At 47.4% G+C, this 23,643-nt stretch overlaps 11 protein-coding genes across 11 annotated transcripts; 6 read left to right on the top strand and 5 right to left on the bottom strand.

Annotated features, from left to right (window-relative positions):
- Positions 1-342: 342 nt before the first annotated feature.
- GLAREA_00158 (Mitochondrial carrier) lies at positions 343-1,541 on the top strand (the record flags this gene model as incomplete). Its single annotated transcript, XM_008084918.1, has 6 exons — positions 343-388; positions 444-466; positions 528-538; positions 614-643; positions 702-785; positions 833-1,541. 6 exons carry the CDS (start codon positions 343-345, stop codon positions 1,539-1,541), a joined length of 903 nt encoding a protein of 300 aa, XP_008083109.1.
- Positions 1,542-2,788: 1,247 nt separating this feature from the next.
- GLAREA_00157 (uncharacterized protein) lies at positions 2,789-3,535 on the top strand (the record flags this gene model as incomplete). The annotated part of the gene is made up of 4 exons (XM_008084917.1): positions 2,789-2,819; positions 2,915-3,099; positions 3,151-3,207; positions 3,461-3,535. The coding sequence occupies 4 exons, from the start codon at positions 2,789-2,791 to the stop codon at positions 3,533-3,535; spliced, it is 348 nt and encodes a 115-aa protein (XP_008083108.1).
- Positions 3,536-4,174: 639 nt separating this feature from the next.
- Positions 4,175-4,728, top strand: GLAREA_00156 (uncharacterized protein; the record flags this gene model as incomplete). The annotated part of the gene is made up of 2 exons (XM_008084916.1): positions 4,175-4,340; positions 4,466-4,728. 2 exons carry the CDS (start codon positions 4,175-4,177, stop codon positions 4,726-4,728), a joined length of 429 nt encoding a protein of 142 aa, XP_008083107.1.
- Positions 4,729-5,656: 928 nt separating this feature from the next.
- Positions 5,657-8,151, bottom strand: GLAREA_00155 (SurE-like protein; the record flags this gene model as incomplete). The annotated part of the gene is made up of 4 exons (XM_008084915.1): positions 5,657-6,962; positions 7,069-7,131; positions 7,181-8,070; positions 8,140-8,151. The coding sequence occupies 4 exons, from the start codon at positions 8,149-8,151 to the stop codon at positions 5,657-5,659; spliced, it is 2,271 nt and encodes a 756-aa protein (XP_008083106.1).
- A 947-nt stretch (positions 8,152-9,098) lies between these two features.
- GLAREA_00154 (uncharacterized protein) lies at positions 9,099-10,593 on the bottom strand (the record flags this gene model as incomplete). Its single annotated transcript, XM_008084914.1, has 2 exons — positions 9,099-9,714; positions 9,764-10,593. 2 exons carry the CDS (start codon positions 10,591-10,593, stop codon positions 9,099-9,101), a joined length of 1,446 nt encoding a protein of 481 aa, XP_008083105.1.
- Positions 10,594-11,399: 806 nt separating this feature from the next.
- On the top strand, positions 11,400-12,196 carry GLAREA_00153 (uncharacterized protein; the record flags this gene model as incomplete). The annotated part of the gene is made up of 2 exons (XM_008084913.1): positions 11,400-11,675; positions 11,738-12,196. The coding sequence occupies 2 exons, from the start codon at positions 11,400-11,402 to the stop codon at positions 12,194-12,196; spliced, it is 735 nt and encodes a 244-aa protein (XP_008083104.1).
- A 124-nt stretch (positions 12,197-12,320) lies between these two features.
- On the bottom strand, positions 12,321-13,670 carry GLAREA_00152 (uncharacterized protein; the record flags this gene model as incomplete). The annotated part of the gene is made up of 1 exon (XM_008084912.1): positions 12,321-13,670. One exon carries the CDS (start codon positions 13,668-13,670, stop codon positions 12,321-12,323), a length of 1,350 nt encoding a protein of 449 aa, XP_008083103.1.
- Positions 13,671-14,190: 520 nt separating this feature from the next.
- Positions 14,191-16,509, top strand: GLAREA_00151 (primase zinc finger; the record flags this gene model as incomplete). The annotated part of the gene is made up of 1 exon (XM_008084911.1): positions 14,191-16,509. One exon carries the CDS (start codon positions 14,191-14,193, stop codon positions 16,507-16,509), a length of 2,319 nt encoding a protein of 772 aa, XP_008083102.1.
- Positions 16,510-16,619: 110 nt separating this feature from the next.
- GLAREA_00150 (beta-lactamase/transpeptidase-like protein) lies at positions 16,620-18,915 on the bottom strand (the record flags this gene model as incomplete). The annotated part of the gene is made up of 7 exons (XM_008084910.1): positions 16,620-17,034; positions 17,091-17,235; positions 17,297-17,564; positions 17,647-17,736; positions 18,071-18,300; positions 18,403-18,652; positions 18,721-18,915. 7 exons carry the CDS (start codon positions 18,913-18,915, stop codon positions 16,620-16,622), a joined length of 1,593 nt encoding a protein of 530 aa, XP_008083101.1.
- A 664-nt stretch (positions 18,916-19,579) lies between these two features.
- Positions 19,580-21,433, bottom strand: GLAREA_00149 (uncharacterized protein; the record flags this gene model as incomplete). Its single annotated transcript, XM_008084909.1, has 3 exons — positions 19,580-19,918; positions 19,972-20,336; positions 20,383-21,433. The coding sequence occupies 3 exons, from the start codon at positions 21,431-21,433 to the stop codon at positions 19,580-19,582; spliced, it is 1,755 nt and encodes a 584-aa protein (XP_008083100.1).
- Positions 21,434-22,712: 1,279 nt separating this feature from the next.
- Positions 22,713-23,473, top strand: GLAREA_00148 (NTF2-like protein; the record flags this gene model as incomplete). The annotated part of the gene is made up of 7 exons (XM_008084908.1): positions 22,713-22,719; positions 22,782-22,805; positions 22,907-22,971; positions 23,024-23,095; positions 23,156-23,257; positions 23,308-23,313; positions 23,366-23,473. 7 exons carry the CDS (start codon positions 22,713-22,715, stop codon positions 23,471-23,473), a joined length of 384 nt encoding a protein of 127 aa, XP_008083099.1.
- Positions 23,474-23,643: the final 170 nt, after the last annotated feature.

Below are 23,643 nucleotides of genomic sequence, written 5' to 3'. Positions count from 1 at the left end.
TCAAAAAGCCCCACATGCAGCATCTGTATACAATTCAAGTCGCGACTTACCGCGGACGCGACGTGCTGCCGATTTTGGCCCGACAAATACGCCTTACATAATAGCTGTAGCTCCCCACAGTTTGATCCACATCCTTGCATCTCCGTCAATCAGCGCGGTGGCAGCTCGCATCTCGAAATCTTATCTTCTGAACCTCACCCCACCAGACACTGTACCTCAAATTGCCGGCATATTCAAGGTACGCTTTCCTCTCCTCTTCATGTACTGGTCTTGCTCTCGAACTCGACCTCTACTTAACCATTTCAATTGACTAACTTCTAACCAACAGAGGTCGTCGCCATCATGTCTTCCGACAAGCCTCTCCCATTCATTTACCAGTTCGCAGCAGGTAAGTCGGCCTTCTTCACCATGTGAATAGAACCCCGGGCTTACACTCTGTACAGGTGCTGTTGCTGGTGTGTCTGAGGTATGTCTTGTGGACTGTTTCTCCAACATGCGACTTGTTGGCTAATACACGCAACTGGTAGATTTTGGTTATGTTAGTGTCCCATCCTTGATTTCCGAGTCGCATTTGGCCCAGCAACAAAATCATATAACTGACGGCTCGAAATAGGTACCCATTGGATGTGGTCAAAACCAGAGTGTAAGACTCGGCAACCGCTACATGTTATTCCCGCGCAAGTGTGTTAACTAGCGCATAGACAACTACAAACGGGAAAGGGTACAGGGGCAGACTCCTATAATGGCATGGTGGATTGCTTTCGAAAGATCATCAAGCATGAAGGGTACAATCGCTCGGTCCTTGAAATGAGTTGATCTAACACTAACGCAGTTTCGGACGTCTATACCGTGGTATTGAAGCCCCAATCATGATGGAAGCCCCAAAAAGAGCGACAAAGTTTGCTGCCAATGATGCTTGGGGAAAAGTGTACCGAGATCTGTTTGCTATGCAAAAGATGAATCAATCACTCTCCATTCTTACAGGAGCTACAGCTGGTGCAACTGAGGCTTTTGTGGTGGTTCCGTTTGAGCTGGTCAAGATCCGTTTACAAGACAAGGCCTCTGCTGGAAAATACACTTCTACATTGGACGCAGTCACCAAAATCGTCAAAGCGGAAGGACCTATGGCGCTATATAACGGGCTCGAAAGCACAATGTGGAGACACATCCTATGGAATGCCGGTTATTTCGGGTGTATCTTTCAAGTTCGAGAGCTTCTGCCAAAAGCCGATAACAAGACAACACAGATGGGCTACGATTTGATTTCTGGAGCTACTGGTGGAACCTTTGGTACCATACTGAACACTCCTCTGGATGTAGTAAAGTCCCGTATTCAGAATAGCCCCAGAGTTGCGGGGCAAATCCCCAAGTATAACTGGGCGTTCCCTGCCGTCGGGACCGTGTTCAAAGAGGAGGGATTTGGCGCACTTTACAAAGGGTTCATTCCCAAAGTGTTGAGATTGGGTCCCGGTGGAGGAATCTTGCTGGTCGTCTTCACCGGTGTTATGGATTTCTTCAGGAAATACAGAGGAGATGTTTAAACTCGATGCCAATATGTGATCCAAAGGCCTCTATCATATACCCTTGAGTAATCTCCTGCATTACTCGTTTGTATACTCTCTCCGTTGGAATGGAAATATGGGAATGGTATGGCATTGGAAGGCCTTGAAAAGTCCTAGAGCTTGCTGAGGTGGTGTTAAGCCTGTTTGTCAATATTACAAAAAGAGAAGACCGTAATACAACACATAGAGATTGATTAAAGCATTGTTCTGGTATCTGTTTGACCCATCTTTAGATATTCATGTTGCTGACAAACTTACCACTTTTAAGTTCCCCATACAACCACAAGTAACAGCGGCTCCTTTCATCCAAACACGCAAGCTACTTAATAAACTTGCAAGCAAGCTGAAGTATTTATTTATTAATCCTTCAGATGTCCTCACCCAGTTTCCAAAAGTTATCTCAACTGTAAACAAGTTGCTACGAATGGCGGTTCCGGCCTTTATCATCTCATTGACAAGATCTGGATCATTTATATTTAAGTGCTACGAGTATGTTTTGAAGTACTAGGACCGTTCGGAAAACGCCTCAAGGAACAGCTTTGAAACTCATCAAGGAGTTGGCACATTTCGTCATAGGAAAGAACTCATAGGAAACAAACTCAACGGAAGGCAGAGCAATCTGGCTATGGAAGCGGATTGGACAACCTCTTACAGCATAAAGACTCACTGCAATCCCAAAACAGGCAGCTGCAACTTCCAGGTTGTCAGCGGCTCGAGGCTCGCTTAACACAAGGAGTCAATACAGAAAGCAACATGTGAACAAGAAGGTCCATTATGACTACAAATTGGATGACTGATTTAATAGTGAAACGGCTGTGAAGGTGTATCTTATATTCACATTATCAGAATTTGACTCAAAATTTCCACTATGATTGTGTCGACATTAGATGGTTTTACCCGTGCGGCTATCCTCCAGACTCGTGGCTTAGCGTGGAGGGCTGCATCAACACCAGCAACGACGCATCCTCCTTCCCACCTCTTCTCCCTAACATAAACACAACAACAACACACGGAATACCTTTCTCAACCAAATTCGAAACTCTTCCTTGTCGCGCGACAAGATTCAAACAAATTTAACCATCTTTAAATAAGCTATTTATCACCAACCGTAAGTCTAATCAGCATATCCCCATTTGTCGCGCCAGATGACGGACGCGCCTTGAAATGCGCCATACGATCGCAAACCACCACAACGAACAGATTTTCTAACAAACTTATAGGCAGCAATGGCTCGTGAGGGAACTCGATCTGCAACTGGTCAGTGCTTACTTTACACTCTCGCTGCTATCGCCAACTTTCATGAAGTTCGGCGCGTAGCACTGCTTTCGAACCCATACTGAACCTGATAACAGGCAACTCTAGACCAAGAGTCTTCGACACAGTTCCAGAGGTCGCCACAACCAAGAAGCGCGCGACCGCAAACACTGGAGCAAAGCGAACTACAAAGAAGGCGCCTGCTGTCAAGGCCAGCAAGCCTGTCGGTGTCACCAAGAAAAAAGCAGCAGTTCCTGCTAAGAAACCAACTGTCGCGACAAAGGTACGTCTTTTAGGATCCACTTGCGCAACGTATAGCTAACAATACCATCAGGCCAAGGGCGTTGTCAAGAAGGTGGAGGGTGCCGTCACCGGCAACCCAGAAAAGAAGGTATGTTTGAGGGTGTTATTTTGTTATGATCAGCGCTTCGACGCGTCGAAAACCCCTGTCTCCAAGTACCATCCCGAAACAACGAAAGCATGTTTACACTATCTTTAAGGCAGGGCCTTTATGATAAAGCTATGTGTTAGATGGGATAAGACGGCCGTTTCATCTCCAGCTTGTGACCGCCTATAAACGAGTTTGCTTGGCTATTTAAGATATTTCACTTGAAAGAATTTTGCTGACCCCTCCTCTTCTCAAGGCTGCTGGTACCAAGAAGATCAAGGGCACCGATGTAGCCGCTGCTAAGAAGGGTGCTGCTACCAAGAAGAAGTAGATGCGGACACTCACCATCCAACAATACCGCCACATAGCCTCCAAAATGAGAGACACGGACGTACACTGCAACAACTCGTTCACATATCTCCACGTTACTGGGCGGTTGTAGCAATGTTCTATGAATCGTGTCTTCGTTTATGACTAGTCATTACCGACTGGAGCAGAAATGAATGGCGTTCGAGGAGTTAATGTTGTGCACAGGATAGCGAGGGAGCTTGGGATGTTCATGCAGACAGGGAAATGAAGGGTTTTTTCATGAGGGGATTCGGGCTTTTTCTTTTTGGACATCATGATATCAAGCATGCAGGCTTTTCGTTTTCTTGGTCTTTCTTGTTCGCGCGCGAAGTATTTCTTGTTGGTTCTTGATAGCCGCTGCTTGTTCATTATAATCGGGTTTGGTAATCGCGATATCTGTATTGTTCATATAGAGAAGATCAATGGGTTCATTGCAAGCCTATCAGCCTGACCCTCCAAGAAACGCGACTGTAGCTTGAGGCTTAGTCCAGAGCTTTGCACTATTCGGGCACCTGAGTACCAGAGCGAGCCCACATCACTATCTCTGACTTAATCAAATTTCCCCCACATCGGGCCTTCCTACGATCTCCTATCCTCCGTTGCTTGTTCTACTTCCGCAGTCATGTTAACGGGCGTTGAAGTAGCAGGTTTAGTTTTCGGAGCCATTGGCCTGATTCCCATCTTCAAGGAAGCGTACAAACTCGCGCGAGTACGCCGACAGGGCTCTGGAACGTCCGATACGACCACAGTAGCCAACGAGATCCGAAATAGCGAATCGTCTGTAACAAGTCGGTATCAAGAGTTTCTCGGCGTGTACGGCGATGCGTTACTGAGGGAGATGGTAAGACCTGACGCTATATCAAAATCGACGGAGACCTTGTCCATGATACTATGAGGCTAACGATTATTTCAGGAATCGCCTGCGACCGTCTCAAAGACCTGATTATTCAACTCCAACACGGACTTCTGATCGAGCTTCAACGAGGTGGACGTATTTATAACCCGGCTAGCCTTGTTACGATCATTGTCACTGGTCGAAGCGATGCTTTCACAGCGCTTTCTGTGCTTGCTCAGAGACTGGCTACGGCGATGCCGATAGATAATCTTCTTGGAAGTACCGGCGCTGCGCGGTATCCATATAAACGGAATAATCTCTCCACAGTGGACTCTTTCTGAATGAGCTATCTAAATGCGCAAAAGGCATCGTCACGCCCAGGAGACGTTTGGTCGGAGGATCGGATCTGGTATAGGAACGAGACGTATCCCTTTTGAGGATACCCCAGCTTTGCAGCTTCCTTCCGCCGAGTAGGGCAGTTGTACCTTGATCTGCCAGTGGAAGGATCGACAAGAAGAGAGTCTACTCCGCTCGAGCTGAGCCGCTACACTAGATACGCTTGTTAATAATGTTCGGCGGGGGCGGAAGCGCTAGGGTTTCCAAGGGCAGTAATGAGCTGTGAATGTGTGATGAATTATGGGGAAGATGAGGAGGTTGTTTAGTTGGGCGGTGGAGGGGACTTTTGAAGGGTTCAGGGGAGTAGGAGGTGACGGGTGCGAGGAGATGGTGATGAAAGATTTGGAATGTAGCATCTTTCGAGAGCATGTTGATAGGTCTTCATAGCTTGTTAAAATTCTCGGGAATTGGGTTTTTCATTAGTGTATGAGCTTGGGTCTGGCTGTCTAGTGTGATTGAGATTTGAGTGTGATAAGGAAGGTATATAGCTTCAAGTAGGTAGGAAAGAGTTAGCTGGGAGGCGTAAGCTTTGATATACGCATGGGGACGAGTGTTTTTCTCGTCTACGAGCATGACTAACGCTGCAAAATTCAAATTATGAACAACAAGAAGTGTATCGGTCAATGAGTTAATAGTATAAGAAAGCTTATTAACTAAGGTTATCTAGACAAGTAGTAAGAGTGGATATGTTAATGTTTAGATATATTATAGAGCAGTAGTAGTGGGAGATTAGAGTGGTATTAATGACTTATAGTGTTAACGAAGAGTATATGGCATTTTTATTGTGACATTAGTTATCTTTGAAATAAAGAGTTCAATTTAACTACATCAACCACTAAGTCGTCTCAAAATTCTGCCCAGTTTACTCAAAGCTTACTTCCTCCCCAACTCCACATCCCCAACAAGCACCAACCCCTCCCCATCTCCCTCCCCCTTTCTCTCCATCCCAAAGAAACCCCCCACCACCTCCTCAACCACACCCTCCCACAACCCCCCCACAATCCCCCTAAGTTCCCCACCCGTCTGTCCAAAATCAGGAAACGCATTAACCTCCAACAACCAAGCCCGTCCCACCTCATCAACCAGAAAATCCACTCCAAAAACCTCAAACGCGTTAGGCAGAGTCTGGAAATGTACCATCATGCCCCTTGCCGCAGCTTCGAAAACCTCTGCCGTAGTGCCGCATATCTGTCTGAATATCTCTTCTTTGATTTCGGTGGGGAGAGGGAGGGACCAGAATGCTGATACTGGGTTATAGTCTAGGGTTTGAGAGGAGGAGGAGGTTTGGAGGCAGGTGTTTGTGAGATGAGGTGCTAGATCTTGGGATTCCCATGGTGGGACGTAGGCTGTGGAGGCGAAAAGTGCGAGCATTGGTTTATAGACGTAGATTTTTAGGGAGCCGGCGGCGAGGACGTAAGTCCTGATGTGGAATTTTGTGGGTTCGCCCGTGGGACCTGGGAGGAGGAGGGGAGGATGGATGTAAGGTTGGGCGATGAAGTGGCGGAGGTGGGAGGTTACTATGTAGTCGTCTTTTTCATCTTCTTTGGTTGATGTATTTGGGGTTTCGTCTTCCTCGTCGGAATCAGGTTGATCGGCTTCCCATTCTTCAAAGATAGATTGGAGTTCTTCCTCTGTGCTGAAAAGACGGATGCCTTGTCCTCGATCTGACATTCCTGGTTTTAAAATCCACCATTCTCTCTCACTTGCCTCTTTGCCCTCATTCTTCTCGAAGCTTTCTTTCAATTCCCATGCTTCGACCAATGCGTCGTCCAAGAATTCAGCGTAGTCGAGCTCGAAGTCGCAAGATGGCTTGAGATTCGTAGCGAGGATGGACTCTGGATGTTTCGCTATCCAATTGTGGCGAGTGGTGGAAAGATAATGTTTTCGTATGAGAGCTTTCCGGATGATATATGCATTTATGAGACTTGTTTTTGGGTATGATAAGGCGTGTTCGAAAGGAAGGGACTCGTAAGAGGATATCTGGAGGATAGCTGTATCCGGGGAGGGTAATTGGGATATATCGTCGATGAGTGTATATGATCCTTCTGGCAATTTAGACTTGAGTGCCGCCAGAATCAGAGGCTGAACGTATTTGTCTTCGTAGTTGATTAAAGCGTACAAATGACCTGGTTTCGATGGCTCAAGAGATAATTTCTCCATGGCAAGTTCCTGTGCTCGTCTGAGAAATCGTTGATTAGATGCTGGACCTACAGAAAATAGTTTGGAGAATATGTTTATTGGTCTAACATAGTCTAATGCTCCACGCTATGCATCCTTTAACTCACAACTTCAACTCTCCCGATGACTGTGCGTTCGCTCCCATGAAATTTGCCTTTAAAGGTGTTACACTATAGAACTATTAGCTGATCCTCGCTCAATTTTCTTTATGCCACTTACCTCGAAAACTTCTCCCTAATAGCCCAACCATCATTACCTGGGGGAGCCTCCTCCACAGACTTGTACACATCCGTGAACCTCGGGTTCCATTTGAAGTGTTTATGTGTATGTCTCGTGACCGAATTCTCCTCCTCTGGCTTCCCCTCTTCGCCCTCTCTAATCCTCTGCTCCTCTTCATCAGCATTGCCCTCATCATCCTCAGTCTCTTTGAAGCAACTGCCCTGGCCCCAGTAATTCTGCAGCATATTTGTCCACATGACCTTTCTACTCTCCACTCCCTCTACTAGAGGTACATTAATCGAATAAACATCAACATCTTGGCCCCAATTATCGTATAAATACTGTATTAACTTTGTAGATAATCTTGTCGCCGCAGCAATAATCTCAGGATCATGTGCCGAATCTGGTTTCGAAGGACTTTCCATGCTGAAAAATGCATAGCTCAGAGCTATCGCCTTCCTCTTGCAAACAGCAGCCTCTAACGCACCACCTAGAGTTCCACTGCTCAAACTAAACACAGCCGTGCTATTCCTGCCATAATTGGGTCCCGAAACGACGAGATCGATTGGCCCTCTATTTTGAAAATAATGGTATAATCCAATTTGCACGCAGCTAGCCGGTGTGCCGTCTACCAGCACCCATTCTTCAGATTCGGTGGATCCGGCGGGAAGGGGTCGAGAATGCGTGGTTCCGTCGTCCTTGTGTAGGGTTCCTGGTCTGAAATATGTTGGCTTGACAGTCTGGCCTACCATATGCGCTTTGCCTATCCACGAGCGTTGGGTGTGCGGGAGCACTACGGAGACGACATGGCCGGCGGATTGAAGGGCTTTGACAAGTGAGTGGACGTAGGGAGAGGATTGCTGGGAAGGTGGTCCGTCATCGTTCACTACCTGGATGTTTGCGTCAGAATTCGCAACACGCTGGGAGCAGAAGTGGAGAGATTGGCAGTGGTCACTTACGAGAATATGCATTATGAAAGCGTGGTCTGGTAACGAGCAAATACCTTCCGAGTCGGGTCTACGCTGATTATCTATTATATCAAGACGCGTGAGCAATAATCAAAGACAACAAAATGGAGAATGGAAAATTGTTGGCATATCAGCTCAGCCCTGCGGATACCGAGTGGCGGGGTAGAAAAGCCCCGCCAGCAAGGGAGACCACCCCACTATTTATTCGCCATATGAGGCCTGGAAGGCGAGCAAAACTGGACGAATACCTAGCTTAGGTAGACTGCTGGGTAGTTGAATTTGTATGTGAAGCTCATTCACCCCTAGCTTAGGTCCTGTGGGAAAAGAAGTCACTTATAAGTCAAATCGCCTTCTTTTCATGCTCTAAGTGAAACATAAAATACATTTAATGGGACGGGAGATGGCAATTGGAGCATCTCCCGCTTGACTAACGGCTTATGAAGTTGCACTAGTATATGTGTCCACCAAGTTATCCTACCAGATATTTTGTCGAATACGATGGCGATTTATGTTTGACGGTCTTCACAGGAAGCCAGTTTCGGAGATGTACTTGAGTAGCTTGTTTCAATAATATTAATATGTTGTTTATCGAAACTCACTTGTCAAACATCATCTGGTACCGGCCCAAGGCCTACCTCTGACCAAGTCCAATTTATCTGGAACTTTGCTTGCTTCCAAGAAAATCACAACAACCATGCTTCAAAAGCCCTGCTTCAACTCACCCCGCTACTATAACTCCCTCTTCTTCGAAATAATTGTAAACATTACCTCATGACGTGCCAAACCATTTTAGAGATTACCGACCCAAAGCTGTCGCAAAATCCTTTTCGTGCATGCTCTTAAGATGACACGCGCTCCAAACATAATGCATAATGCGCTAAAGTGAATACCGACTATCCGAATTGATGTAGTGTGAGCCAGGCGCTAAAGACTAAAATGTGTCGAAAAAGCTAGACTCGACGAGCCTTCTTTCCGGTCGAGGACTGCGGCAATGATGTCGCTTGTCTCTTTTTAGTGCTCGTAGCGGCCTCGCCTTTTGTCCGTTGCCAACCCATGAAAGGACTAACCCTTTTCGAGGCGGTAAGCTTATGTGTAGGAGTAGTTGGCCGATCGTCGTCGCTTTCAGTCGGAGGATCACTTAGCTCCAGCTTCTGGGATCTGGTAGCTCTGCCGGTCGTAGGAGGGGAGTAAGGCGCAAAGCGTGGAGCTTTTGGAGTGGTAATATCGCAGTCCACTTGTTCAGAAGGTGTAGACTCCATGAGCGCATCAGTGCGATTTCCAGTGCGACGACGAGAACTGCTTGATGCCATGATGGGAAGCTCGATATCGGTATCAGCTTCTTCTTCCTCGGCAGCTTTCAAACGCGCCTCTTTTTCCTTTTTCTGTTCTTCGGTTGCAAACAGGAGTCTTGGGACTACAGATGAGCGAGTAAGAGGTCCTTGATGATTTGGAAGGTCGTTCACATCAATCTCAGTCTCTGAGGATTCCCCGATCGGTGCAGTATTTGAGACGTCTTCATCGACATCAACGGCATCAGAAAACCTTCGAAACACTCGTTTACCACGGCTAGGTACCATGTTAGCGTGTGTTTAATTAGCGTTGACATGTGACTTACAAGATATAAACGAGCCCGTCCTTGCGACTGCCAATATCGGTCATTTCTTGATCCTCTTCTCCTTTCACTGAAACCTTTCTGCGCTTGCTGGTACGTCGAACAGGCTCGGCTGGTACGTTATTGTGCTGGCTGTAAAATGGATTATCCTCGCTGATATCAGGCGAGGGTACCCGATCATGAGAATCGGTAAAAATTGCGATTGGAGAGTCCTCTTCATCGACGCCGAAACTGTTAATTGTGAAGCCACTATATTTCTTATTGCTCTTTTTTCTTGGTGTGGGCATGATTTCATCATCGGTACCACCGCGAGTGGGAAATATATTGCGCGCAACCCCCTTCACGGCCAGATTTGTGGCACTGGCACGCTGCGGAGTCTTTGCCGGTGTGGGCAACATGCCGTTGTTTCGCAAAGCAGATCGAGAGACATCCATCTTATCGGTTCTTGAGGGTGTAGGTAGACCAAGGACAGTGGCTGCGGAAGAAGTAGACTCAATGTCAAGAGCGCCCGATCTTGATCCTCCTTCGAAGTGACCTAGTTGTCTCGGGGTTCGTCTCTTGGAGGTCATTGGAGGAGAGGCTGGCGTGTTGGCAAAAGCATTCGAAGTTGAAGCAATGCGTGATGTTTGTGGAGTTGATTTATTTCGCATACTGCTCGAGGTTTGACGAGGAGGTGGAGTATTGGTGTCTCGAGCTCGTTGAGATATGCGGCTTGACTTTCGTGGCGAGTATGGCTGATAGTCGTCTTCGAAAGCTCCATGTCGAGGTGTTCTAGGAGTGTTGAGGGTAGAATGTGGAGGGGGAGTGCTTGGTGGTTGTAGTGCAGTCGCCATGGCGAAAGCCTTTGGGATTCACCTTTGGCTTTTCGTAAGGTGAGAGGATGAATACCGGTCTTTGCACGACCGTTCAGGGTGAAAGTGAGCGAAGTTCGATTCGAAGTTGTAGTTGAATTGTAAAGGTTCAGTGAACGACAGAATGTTCCTGTTTAGCGGTGTCGTCGACGGTTGCAGGGACAATTACCAGCAAGGGATGAAGGGGAATTGTGTTTATGAGCAAGAGCAAAACAAACGATACGTGTGCCAGTAGATGAGCAATCGTGCTGTTGTCGCAAGGCGAACAGGTTCAGTATTTTTCGTGGGGATATCAAAATTGGGGAGGTTGGAGGTTCAAAACACAGGGATTGGAACGACGAGGTTGGGTGGTCATGAAGAGTGGCTAGCTGCCAGCGCAAAAGCGGCCGCCAATATGATATTCTTGCCAGTTATGAGATCCTGACATTATTATGCGACCTGAATAGTTGACAGTGATTTATATCGTTGTATATATGCAAGAGGCTTTCTAAGTCAAACAAGGCTATTCTGGAGGGAGAAAACCATCTGGGAAGTCATCTAGTAATCAACCTAAGTCAACTATTCCCCAGAAGGAAGCGCTGCTTTTCTACGGACAATTCTCACGTGTTGACAGCCCTGCACCCTTGACAGCGCACACTGCTCCGTGCGGGAGTACCGTCATCTCAACGCGTCTATACGCGTAAATTCTGTAACTGTTTATTTTGATTTACAAGTAGGTTGCGCATTAGGTCTCCGGTAACCGCCTGGTTTTTGCCCAATCCACCGTTCTAAAATTAAATCATTTCATCATGTCCACTCCTGATATTGGCAGACTGGATCTCTCCGACTCGGATCCCGAAGACCTGTTCGCTTCCCCCTCCAAAGTCTCGAAGCCGCAGAAAGCCCACGCTAAGACGGAAAGTTCAGGCGCAAACGCAGGAGCACAGCGGAATGGGGAAAGTAAATATGATGCAGAGGCTACGAGGGAGGCGAATTTGAGGAAAGAGTTGGAGAGTGTGAGGAATATTAATGAGGTGATTGAGGGTGTATTGTCGAGTTTGGAATCTGCGAAAGGAAATATGGAAGTATGTTATAATGGCGGGGCAAAGTGACACCTTAAATGGGTAAGACTAACTGGTTTATACAGACAGTCTCTCGAACTGTTACCTCATCATCTACACTACTGAATACCTGGATACGGATATTGTCGCAGACGGAGCATAACCAGAGACTAATACTAAATCCCAATTGGAATGGCGCAAGTCAGGATATTGCAGATATGGAGAATGAGACAGTATTGAAGGCACAGGCCGCACAAAGACGAGCAGCCGAAGAAGAAAGGAGGAGAGAGGCTGCAAGACAACGGGCAGAAGATGAAGAGCGGCAGCGTCAAGTTGGTACGCCTGCCCCGCGTGGTAGTCGGGGAACAAGAGGTCGTGGTAGAGGGGTAGGAAGGGCGCCTAGCAGTGGTTATGGAAGTAGTGGTTATACTGCGGGAGGACCAAGTTCGATAGGAGGATCTCGCGGAACGACACAGCCTACGCGTCCTAGCAGTGGAATAGGGAGAGGAATAGGAAGCGTGAGGGGGAGAAGAGCTCCAAAATGAAACTAAAATCGACATGTTATCCTACACAACTCCAGCTATGCCCCAAGGGTGTATGAACCAGGTAATCCTTCCTTTTAACGCCTTTCGTCCAGAGGAACTCCACAAAATCCGAGCTCTACAGTGCTCACTTCTTCTTGAAGAAGTCGCTCATCTTTTTCATACCGCTAACATTAACCTTCTTCAGGTTCTTCACACCTCTGCTCTCCCCGGCCTTTTTTCTCTTCTCCTCCTCTTCCTTCTTACGTTTCTTCTCGGCTCGACTCTCGCCGTTCCCTTCTTCATCCTCGTCATCGAAACACCGCTTCCGCGAAGCATCGCCCAATGACCTTGTTGCAAGGGCTTCCTGGCGTAATTTTGCTAAATGGGCGAGGTGATTATCAAGAGGTGTAAAGTCTTTAGCCGAAGCTGAGGAATTGGCAAGCGACTTGATGGTTTCGCTTATTTTGGGAGAAAGATATTTTGAACAGATGAAAGAAAGTGCAGTTCGTAACCTTAAGAGATCTGCAACTCCTTCCGGCGCTTCAATTGATGGTTCGACGGGCTGTATGACAACCTTGGTAGTCGTAATAGAAGATTCCTCGGAGAATGATGTAGCGGCTGTCGAAGCTTCTGAGAACGAAGTGGCTAAGCTTTCTCCCGAGAGAGTTGTTGATTGCGTGTCTGGGGTTTCCGCTTGAGGCGTCGAAAGTGTCGATTTGGTCACCTCTTCTTCGACAATCACTAGCGGGGTTGGCACATCAAGGGCCTTCTTGACAAACTTCTCCTCCAAACTAGGTGTCAATCCATTCATGACCATTCTCTCGGCCTTTTTCATTAGCTCTATTAACAGCTTCTCCTCACTGATCCGGTACATGGTTTCATCTCCTGCATCGACTGTATCACAAATCGCTGCCATCCTTTTTTCCAAAAGGACCCTGACCGATTCGTTCTTCAAAAGCGGTCTAATATCTGGCGAATCCGATGCCAGTTTTTCCAGGTAATCTTCTCCCGAGAGAAACAACTTCTTTTCGGCGCCTTTCGTCTCTGATTTGGAAGTTAATGCCGGAAGCATCAGAAATAATGAGTCAATTGGAGTCGCCACTAATAAGTTGGCATTCCGCAAGACGTAACCATCATTTGAGATGTTGTTGACCAATTTTGACTCGGCTCCTTCCTCTCCCTTTGCTATATTATCGGGCGTATCCAATCCTTGGGAAAGCAACCAACTTCGAGGTGTGGATTTTGGCGCAGCAATTCGAGTGAATTCATAAAACCCAGTCTCAGGGCAGACAAGATAAGAACTGTTTGTAGACTGTCGTGCATTTTCAAGCTGTACAATCCGTGCTTCCTGGCCGAGGTTCTCTGGGAGAATAAATAGTTGTGGCGGATTGGAGACCTCGGCTTTCAACGGCGTTTTTTGTCCAGTTGCGATGGGCTTCGAGTCCGTCGTATCTTTCTCAGCACTGGCTGCTGGTCTCCCTCGAGTTTTTGCCATGCTGTGGGATTGTTGAATGGCAGTTCCAAAAACCTGAAAGTTATATTGATTTTGAACTGTCACTCACGGGTGACGCGACTCAACCGAACCAAGACGCGTTTCGCGTTTAGCCGAAGTTTCACCTGTTCGTCGTCCTGATCGTTCCAAATCTGGGTTGGACAAGTAAAATGTGATCCAACGTTGAGCTCAGTCGAAAAGTGCTGCAGGTGTAAGGACAGGAATATGGCCATGATATCAGATCTCTTCGAATCATTATAAATTTGTTGTCGAAATACTATATTACAAGGATTACTTTGTTTTGTGTCCAGAATAGCATCAATTCCATCCCTGTGTAATCCGCATGGATCCGTGTCAAATAACGTCTTTTTGGGCTTTGAACGACGTGTAATAAAGACCCATGGCTTTCGTAGAGTTACAATATGTCAAAAGGTAACTGTCTCAAGGAACTGTGTGATATTGCGCTGACTTTCTCGTTGGTGGTAACCCCGAATGGCCGCCGCGATCCCCTCACGATGTTCTCATGAGCACACCAGGAGGGCGCGACAGACTGCGTCGCCTCGCCGAGCGCACATCGCCATCTCCATCACCTATCAAGCGATCAGTCTCTACAGCATCGATGCGAAATAAAGCTAAAGCATTACTAGATTCGAGTATGGACGGCACGGAATCAGAAGACGATGAGGAAACCTTGCAGCTACAATTACAGGAGATTCAGATGCGCCTGAAGTTGAAGAAAGCGCAGAAGAAAAAGGCGCAAGGCTCTGAATCTGAGAATGAATCCAGGTCGCAACCAGCGTCGCTGAGTAGAGCCAATTCTGCTGCCGCCGGGCGAGCTCAATCCAGACTAGAAGGCATACGAGAAAGACAATTACAACGATCGAAGTCACAGACCCAAATAGATGTTCCGGTTTCTCCAGTAAGGCGAGTCAAACCTATCGAACCTCAACATTCGCCGCAGAGAGTACTTCTAGGAATTGATAAGGGCTTAACGGGTAGAGACATCTCACTCAAAAGGGCTCCCAGTCTTAGGAAATTGGACGATGGAAATGCCCAGGATCGTCGGCTGGGACCTTTCCTATCGAGACCCAATTCACAGGTTAGCGGACGGGCATCTTCGGCCGCTACGTCAACTCAGGATGAAGAACGACCCAAGACTTTTAGTGAGCGTATGGCTGCTATTCGTGCAAAGGATCTCGAGAGACAAGAGCGAGAGAAACGGATAAAGGCCAAACGAAATACCGCGTTCGATATAAGTCAGGAGCAGCTAGAAACGTTCAAGGAAACCGCAGTTGAGCTACCAGAAGCACCTCGAAGAATTCTCGATTTCACTCGGGAAGATGTGCTGGAGTCTTATGAAAAGCCAAGCTCGAATATGCCCCGGACTTCACAAACTCCAGGTCTACGATCTGCAATAAGAGATATCAGTAGTACGGCTACAGCTACAATATCCAGCAGGTCGGACTCCAGGACTTCCGCGGATTCTCAGCCGAGGAAGAAGTCCAATGCCAGCTCTAAAGTTCCGCCCAATGAGGTTAGCGAAGCAGAGGCATCTCAATTTGAACCATTTTCAGCAGCACATCTCTCGAAACGAATTATCCCTCACCAAGTCCTTACCCGAACACTTTCAGGAAAGAAGACATTTCAGATACCAGACCTATTGCGCACAGTGAAAGCTCCTGACTTTTCTGGTCCCGATGTGGAGGAAGACGTAGTCGTTCTAGCTATTATCGCGAAGAAAACAGATCCACGATCACACCGGCCGAATGGCGGCAAGAACGAGAAGCGTGGGAAATACATGATGATGGGACTAACAGACTTGAAATGGGAGTTGGACCTGGCGCTCTTCGACACTGCTTTCGAAAAGTTCTGGAAAATTCCGACAGGCACAATCATCGCCATTCTTAACCCTGGTTTTATGCCTCCACCGAAAGGGAAGGCTGATACTGGCAAATTCAGCTTGGTACTGAATTCAGATTGTGATACGATACTGGAGATCGGCACAGCGAGGGATTTAGGTTATTGCAAAAGTGTCAAAAAGGATGGCCACGTCTGCGACACATGGGTGGACAAGCGTCATACGGAATTTTGTGATTTCCACGTCAATCTACAGCTTCAGAAGACTCGGTCATCAAGGATGGAAATCAACACGATGAATTTCGGCAAAGGAGATTATAGCACTGCACGCAAGAACAATAGTAAAGATATGACGGGCTATCTGGAAGGTAAGAAAAAGGCTGCAATGGAAAAGAAGACGTTCTATGATCGTGAAAGCCATTCAAATGTCTTTATAGGCAAGCGGACGACGGCAAATCTACTAGATGATCCCGATTACGACCCTGATCACTTCCATCGAGGCTCAAGCAAGGAAGAGAGAATGACCCGGCAAATCCTAGCTCAGGAGAAGGAGAGGCAACTCGAGGAAAGGCTCAGTATGGAAGGCAACGGCATGGGTAGTGCCTACATGCGCGCCAAAAACACCTCACGACCAGGAGCCATCCGACCCCAACCTCAAAACGACGACGGCCCACCACCGCCACCAGACGCCGCCGCACTCGGTCTCCTCGGCGGCAAAGCAATGGATATCAGTCTCAGTCCCATCAAACGCAAGAGAGTCAACACCCTATCAAGCACCGCAGGCCGCGGATGGGGGTCCGGCCTCGCTAAAGACCTGAATCGGATGCGTGACGGCGAGAATCTACAGCCTGTGAAGAAGAAAACTAGGTTTGTGACTGAGAAAGGGATTCGGGAGGCGGGGAGGGAGAGTATTGGGGGTGAGGCGGCGAAGGCGGTGTTAGATGACTTGGATGATGACAGTGATCTGGATATTGTGCGGGAGTAGGGCGTTTGGGGGGTTATTTATACCAGTCAGGCTTTGGTGTTTATTGTGTGTTAGGATGGGTTGGTTTTATCAATTGGACATTTTTGAGTCCGCTATATGCTTTCTGTTAGTCACGCGATTCGATCAAACCAAATCCTCCCATCAATCCCCATCTCCGGCTCAGCTGCTATCCCAAACCTATCTACAACTCCATCAGCGCTGATCTTGAACTCCGCTGGTACAGCTTGTCTGAATATCAATCCTGGAGACTTCGTTGATTCGACGTAGGCTATGAAGTAATCCCCGCTGATGTGTTTGAGCGTGAAGTATACGACCCAAGTTGCTTCCCGTAACGCATACAACTGCTCTACGGACGAGGTGTTATTGAGTGTGAGTGTTATATTGTGATAAGCGGGATGGAAATACGTTCCTGTGTAGTTTGAAAGGGGACGGGAGAGCGGGAGTGGTGGGGAGGGGATGTTTGGGTAGTAGATGGATTGTGCGTTGTCGTATATTTGTTCGATGTATTTGAGTTGAGCTGTGTTACTGGGAGATGTTAGTTTATTATGTTACCATTGAAGGAGAGGTGGAGGAGGACGTACAACTCATCCCAATCAAAGCGCTCAGAAGCTGGGACATTCAGTTTATCGTCAATGAGACGCCATATCAACGACAATTCCGCGTAATTAGACGTCACGCCTGTATTGCCAAACGCGGTGATCCCGTAATTCAGATCTGGGAAGAAAACTAATTCCAATCAGCCACCCATCACTTCAACTGCCCATTCTAAAGATTTATGTATACTTACTAACTTGCGCACCAAAAGCCTCCATCCCGCCCGAATGTTCAAAATACTCGTAACCCCTATAATTCCCATTGATCCACCCCAAAGCGTAAGCTTTCGGACCTTTCAGCCAGGGTTCTTTCTCTAGAACGATGGTTCGGGGTGTGAGGAGTTCGCGAATTGAGGATGGGGAGAGAGGGCCCGTGAGTGTGAGGAGGGAGCGAACCCATTTGGAGTAGTCGAGGACGTTGGAGATTATGGAACCGGCGCCGGAGACGGAGGTCAGATCCATCTGGGGTGGAGTGAGTTGGGTGTGGGAAGGGATAGAAGATGGATGTGTGACAGGAGAGGGAGAGGGTGAGGGGAGGACTTACATATGGAACTTCAACATATGTAGAGTTCGTGTAAACATAACCTTTTGCTAGAGGCTCAGGTGCAGCGAGAGCGTCTTCGTTCGAGAAGTACTAGGTGTTGTCAGTTACCGATAGATAGAATCCTTTTATGTTTTTGAGATGCTCGATCGTTCGAAAGTAAAATGCTGCAATAGAGATGCATCATTTAGGATTTCCATTTGCTCTGAATATGGGAGTATATTTCGTCGATGACAATTGGGATTAGTCAGTAGAAGAGAAGATCGACAGCCGTTCAAAAGATTGTGTCTTCTCTTCTCCACGCCATTCGAAGCTTAAGGGATAGTGAGTGTCCAATATTCCCCTTTTCAGACCACTTGATCTCAACTCGAACTGACTCCCGGCTTCTTAAACTCACTCAAACCCAAAGAAAAAGGGCCAAACTCACCGTTGCATTCATCCCCAGCTTCCCCCAAATCTCCCTCTTCAAGAAATCACCCAGCCATACTCCACTCAACGTCTCAACAACATAACTAGCAACCACATACATCATATTGCAATACTGAAATCTCTCTCTCAGTCCCGCCGTAAGCGGTAAATACCTCAGATTCCTAACAAGATCTCTCGGCGTATACGACTTAGAAGTTTTCGGGTCACTACCGCCATATGAGATATCATCTACACTCCTATCAGCACAAATTCATGTCCAAGCCCATAACTCTCAAGAAAAGCAATTGGTAGATAGATAATCGCTTGCAACCGGAAACAACAGAAACTCACGTCTCGGCATCCCCGTGCGATGCGAAAGCACATCCTCAACCGTAACCAACCCCGTCCTCACCACATCCTCCAGCACAAAATCATCTCGAATCAACTCCCCAACGGGCGTTTTCCAGGATAAGCCCGTGTGGTTACCACTAGCTATCAACCGCGCCAATGCAGCGGCTGTGAATGCCTTGGTAGTGCTGCCGCCGAAGAAGAGTGTTTCGGGTGTGACTGGAGTGGATGGGAATTGGGAGATTCCGTAGCCCTGAGGATGTCAGTTTCGGTGAGGTGATGATTGGGAGGAGTATGTGGAATGAGGGTGAGGGGTAGTACTTGTGCCCAGGTATCATTGCCGTCGACGATTGATATTGCGATGCCAGGGACGTGCCAGCGATTTATTTGATCGTTTGCTAGAGCTTTGAAGGCTCCATCTTCTAGTGGGTTAGTTCGCTTTTGTAAAGGCTTCTGCTCTGTCGTGGAGAAAAGCGAGATGAGAGAGAGCGGGGTGGAGATGTTGAGAAGCTTCATTCTGGGTGTCTGGGATTCTATCAATGAGCTGTTTGGTTTATGTTGGAAAGAGTAGAAGTTCTCATACGACTTTCACAATTTTATATACTGTACAATGAATTTGTGTGAGATCTTAGCAGAATGTTATGACACTGGGGCGTATTGTTGCCTTGAGGTTGTGGAGATCGAATGCGTATTGCAACTTGCCAGGGTTCAAGATACTTTGTACAACAAGGCCAAACTATACCCCGAGTCCGAGTAATCACCCAATATTCTATTAGAAGTTCCAAGAATGGCCATATTGTACCATAATTATACATATGTTAGATCTTGTTCTGACCACCTCTGATGACAGAACGATACAAGGCTATTATCTAAGCAACTTGCTTCCCAGTCAATAGGTCAATTATGGTACCTCCTTCTACAAATGTGCGGCACGGAAGGCCGTCACTTCACACTTCAGCATAACGCAACGAATATATGTGCGGAGCTTGCCTTCCTAGCCACCGGCGTCAGACCTCCCTTTGTATGCACCTTGTCTGACGCTATTCTCCCTCGCCTTGCCCACTGAATTCCAATTCCGACAAGACATAGACAGTTTCCAAACTTTGGCTGTAAAGAAGCATCGAAGCTAAACAAGTGGGTGTATATTCCTCTTACTTTGCCGTACCTCTTGAAGAAATTCTCATAATTCTTCTTCCTCTTCCATCTTCACGCTCGGGATAGCGGGTTCGGGAAGCTGCGAGTGGGCGGCTTCAGCGGCTGCTACTATATCACCACTCGCAAACCCACTCCCTAGTCGCTTCTGCATTATATCACTGTCTAAACCATTGATGCTGGCTCTGTGCTTTTTCAGAGGACTGCCAATCCCACTCTCCTGTAAGGTGCTTGATCCGAAAATAGTGCTTGAAAGAGTCGGGCCGACATTGGAATCTGTATCTGCTGGAGGCGTTGTTCCCATAGAGCTATTGCCTGCGGGTGATTTGCGAGAATTGAGAGGTTCGGTCGAATGCTGGCGCTTCAGCTATTCTATGTGTAAGCCAATTTTCTTTTGCAAGTGTTCAAAGCTAATCTTACCTTAATTCTATTCACTCCATCTGCGATCTCGCTTTGAGACTTTGCGTCATCTGGACTTAGCAATGTCTTGACATCTTTGTCTTCGACATCCTCCATCTTGCCGATTACTTCAGACACGTCGTCCTCTTCCTCGCTATCTTCATCCATTGCTTCATCAACACCGACGTTGCCGTTACTCTTCTTTCTCGACTTTTTCCCCCGTGCAGGGCCCTCATTATCTCTGAAAGTAGTAAACCCAACCGTTCCTGTAGGCTTTAGAGGAGTTAGATTCCCAAAGTCGAGTTGAGTGGACCTCCTTTTGCCCGCGACGCCGGCCGTAGCTTTCTGGCCCTTTGAAGCAAGGATGCCCATTTTCTGCAATTGTCCTGCAGTCTGTTAGCAATGTTCAAGTTAGGTGACTGACAAACTTACGCTCGCCCCTGTAGAAAAAGGTAAAGACAGCGAATGGCTTGTCAGGCCCATCAATACCAGTGACTGTTTGCGTGCTAATGGACTTTGGGTCGAGCGTTTTCGGTTTTGCGAAACTGGTGGTGTGATCAATGTCTCCTCCGTCTCCTCCATTCTTATCTTTCCCTTCATCATCGTCGTGGGCATCAAACTGTGGAGAATATTCTCCTCTCTTAATTTCCCCAGAAGCTAAAACTCTAAACATGGCAACCTTAATTTGGCCTGCGGCTTCTGGAAGAGCGTCATCATCATCAGAATCTGAGCTGAACCCTTCATCGTCAGACAACTTCTCTACAGGAGAGCTCGCATCAGCTCCATATCTAAGGACGTCTCGTGGGCCAGAAACTTTGCGTGGAGACATAGCATCAGCTAATTCATCGTCACTGCCCTTTCCTTCCTTCTTTCGACGACGACGCTTCTCAAATTTCTGTCTGCGCTTCTCGATCCTGGCCGCAGCATCTTGCCCATCGAGGTCCAGTCCATTCAGCCAACGTTCCAGTCCCACTTCACGAAACAGAAATTCCCGTTCAGCTAATCCTCCCCCTTCTGATTCCGGCACCTGGACCCAACGCGAGTTGACCCATGTCTCCTCACCAGGTCTTAGCAGTGTGGCAACCTCTTCTTTTGCACGGCCATCAAAATAAATATAGGCAGCAATGGTCTCATTTTCAGACTTGGTGATCGGGATGTAAGGACCGATAGTGCCAGCATACAGCCCTCGTTGCGAAGTTATGCCAGGCAGTCCCCCGACGGTCTGTGGTTGCGGGTTTGGATTCTCTTCGGTAGCTTTTGGCGTCGAGTATGGCACTGGTAGCCCCGGCGTGAGGAGAGTGATAGAGATTGCGAATTTGGAGGGTTCTGGCTTATTCGAGCTAGAATCGGCTGGTATTTTTGGCTTTGGTACTGGGATATAAGTGTTGACGCGCGAAACTCTCGACTGCTTCTGAACCTGATGTTCTGGAAGGGGAGCACCCTCAGCGTGGACGCTGACCGCGATACCTTTGAAGCACGGCATTCTGCTTCAGGTTGAGGGCTACGTTGCCAGATTTGTGCCGCAGATGTTCAAGTCGTGTGCGCTTTCGAGAGAACACGTAGGGTATAGTGGTAAGTTTGTGATGAGGCTTTGTACTGGGGTTTGTGAACGCGGGAGGAGGCTGAACTATGGAAGCGTCGAGAGAATTAAGTAGCGGAGGTCCAAGCTGCGTGAGAATTGGCGGTTATTGGGCAGGATTCGAAATCGGAAGCGCTACGAGCGTATCTTATTCTATCAGCACCATTTTCTGAGCTGTGTGTGAGTAGCAAGGTGTGGTGTTGAATGCGATGGTTTAGTTGTATGGGTGGACTTTACACAGGTTCGGCGTCTGGCCCGAAGAAGACGCGGCTAGGTAGCGGTGAATTGCAAGGATGGGGCTTCACTTATTTTGGGAATCACCTGGGCAATGTGGAGTAAATATGTCAGAATGTGACCGGGTGAGCTTCAATTTTTGCATTTATGCGAAGAATGGCATCCTAAGTCTAAACTAGGTTGCTTTCCTCCCGGCCTAACTATGTCTAAAATTTCAAGCTCCAATGGCAGATGAAAGACCCCAATAAGCTCTGGCCGCGACCAGCAACGACGTGCACTTGCAGTCTTGCTCACACCAACCGACCAACACGAGGAAATCATGTCCCGCAGCTTCGTGATTGTTCACTCGCAGCCCTCTATCCAATGTACTAATGGCTCTCGGTCTGAATGAACGTTTCCAACACCGCGAACCTGTTCTTTTTCCAAGTTAGCCTTCGTCCACCAGTGAAATCGGCAATGGCATGAAAACCGCGATGAAGCTTGGTAAAGTTCAGACTGTTGAGCTTGATATTTGTTTTGATCAACATAAATTATTTCTGTTGGCCGTTCTTAAGGGCAGAAGTGTAGTCATCAGAGAAGCTGGAGAGAGGAATGGAAGTGGTATCAAACGTACAGTCAATTGCACATCGTCGATGGCGAGATCAGCGGTTCCTTTGCCATGAGCAGAATTCAAGGCAAAGGAGCATGTTGGGGAAGCAAGAAAATAGGTGCTGGTGAAATGCGCATTTTGTGTTGTGTTGAGCAAGTCGAAAAATTGAAGCCGAACAAAATTTCGAAAACCTGTGTAGTTTCGCTAGTTCAGGCTAACCTCTTTGGGAATAACTTCAGTGGGACACGGTCGCGATCGCATCCTACAAAAATTACCCCACCAAGACGAAGACAAACACCGACAATCTTCACTGCACCATCGGAAATATAACCATAAGCTTTATATACGCCGCACTTCAAGATGGCAAGTAAGTACTATTTGCGCTCAAGTCCTTTTGAGAAAAACAACGGCACTAATCTATCTCTCTAGCCCACGACTACGCGGAGCTTGCCCGTGAGTAACAACCATTCCAGCCCTACCCGACTACGTCTTCGATGGCACAGAGTTCTAGGCTCTCATATATATGCTGCATCGCAGACTGATATGTCTCGCAGGGCAATTCACACAAGCATACTACGAATTTCTGAATGGCGATGTCTACAAGTTGGCGGGCGTATATGTATATCACCTAATGCTGCCTGGTTGGACGAAGTTGCTAAATCATCTGCCAGCGAGACAACTCTATGTTGACATTCGAGTCCGATTCCTTCCTTGGCGCTTCATCCATCGTTGAACATTACAATGTTAGTACCTGAAGGATCTGATTGATTCTGTGTGTTAGCAGCCTTGTTGATGTTATACAGAAACAAAAGGTCGAAGGAAAAGTGGTGGTCCCAGCAACTCAAGACGCGCAGCCGTCGAACGACCAAGGTGGAGTTATTGTACTCGTGACTGGATTGATTGAGGTCAGTTTACCGCCAATGTTTTCGATAATCACTGCTAATATAACTCATAGATTCACGTAGGTTCCTCATAGCGTGCTGTGCGACAGCTACTAACACTATTACACACAGACACCAGATGAAGTCCAGTCCTTCAAGTTCAGCCAAGTCTTCCAACTCCTGCAAGATGCCCAAGGGTTCTTTGTTTTCAACGATGTGTTTAAGTTGGTTTACGGATAAAGTGCATGCGCGACAGATGTTTGGTACATAAGGAGAGGCGCAAAGAGGGACGTCGTGTGGGACTCCGTGATAGATTTGCAGGGAGGATACTAAGGTGTCGGCAGCATTACATGTCACGACTACAACGATCAAGGGACCCACCATTGTTTAGGTGTAGAGCGAATCTATCT

The sequence above is a fragment of the Glarea lozoyensis genome, assembly GCF_000409485.1.
Source record: "Glarea lozoyensis ATCC 20868 chromosome Unknown GLAREA3, whole genome shotgun sequence".
Lineage (NCBI taxonomy): Eukaryota > Fungi > Ascomycota > Leotiomycetes > Helotiales > Helotiaceae > Glarea > Glarea lozoyensis.
The sequence above is the reverse complement of the archived record's forward strand: the minus strand, read 5'-3'. Positions and strand labels throughout refer to the sequence as shown.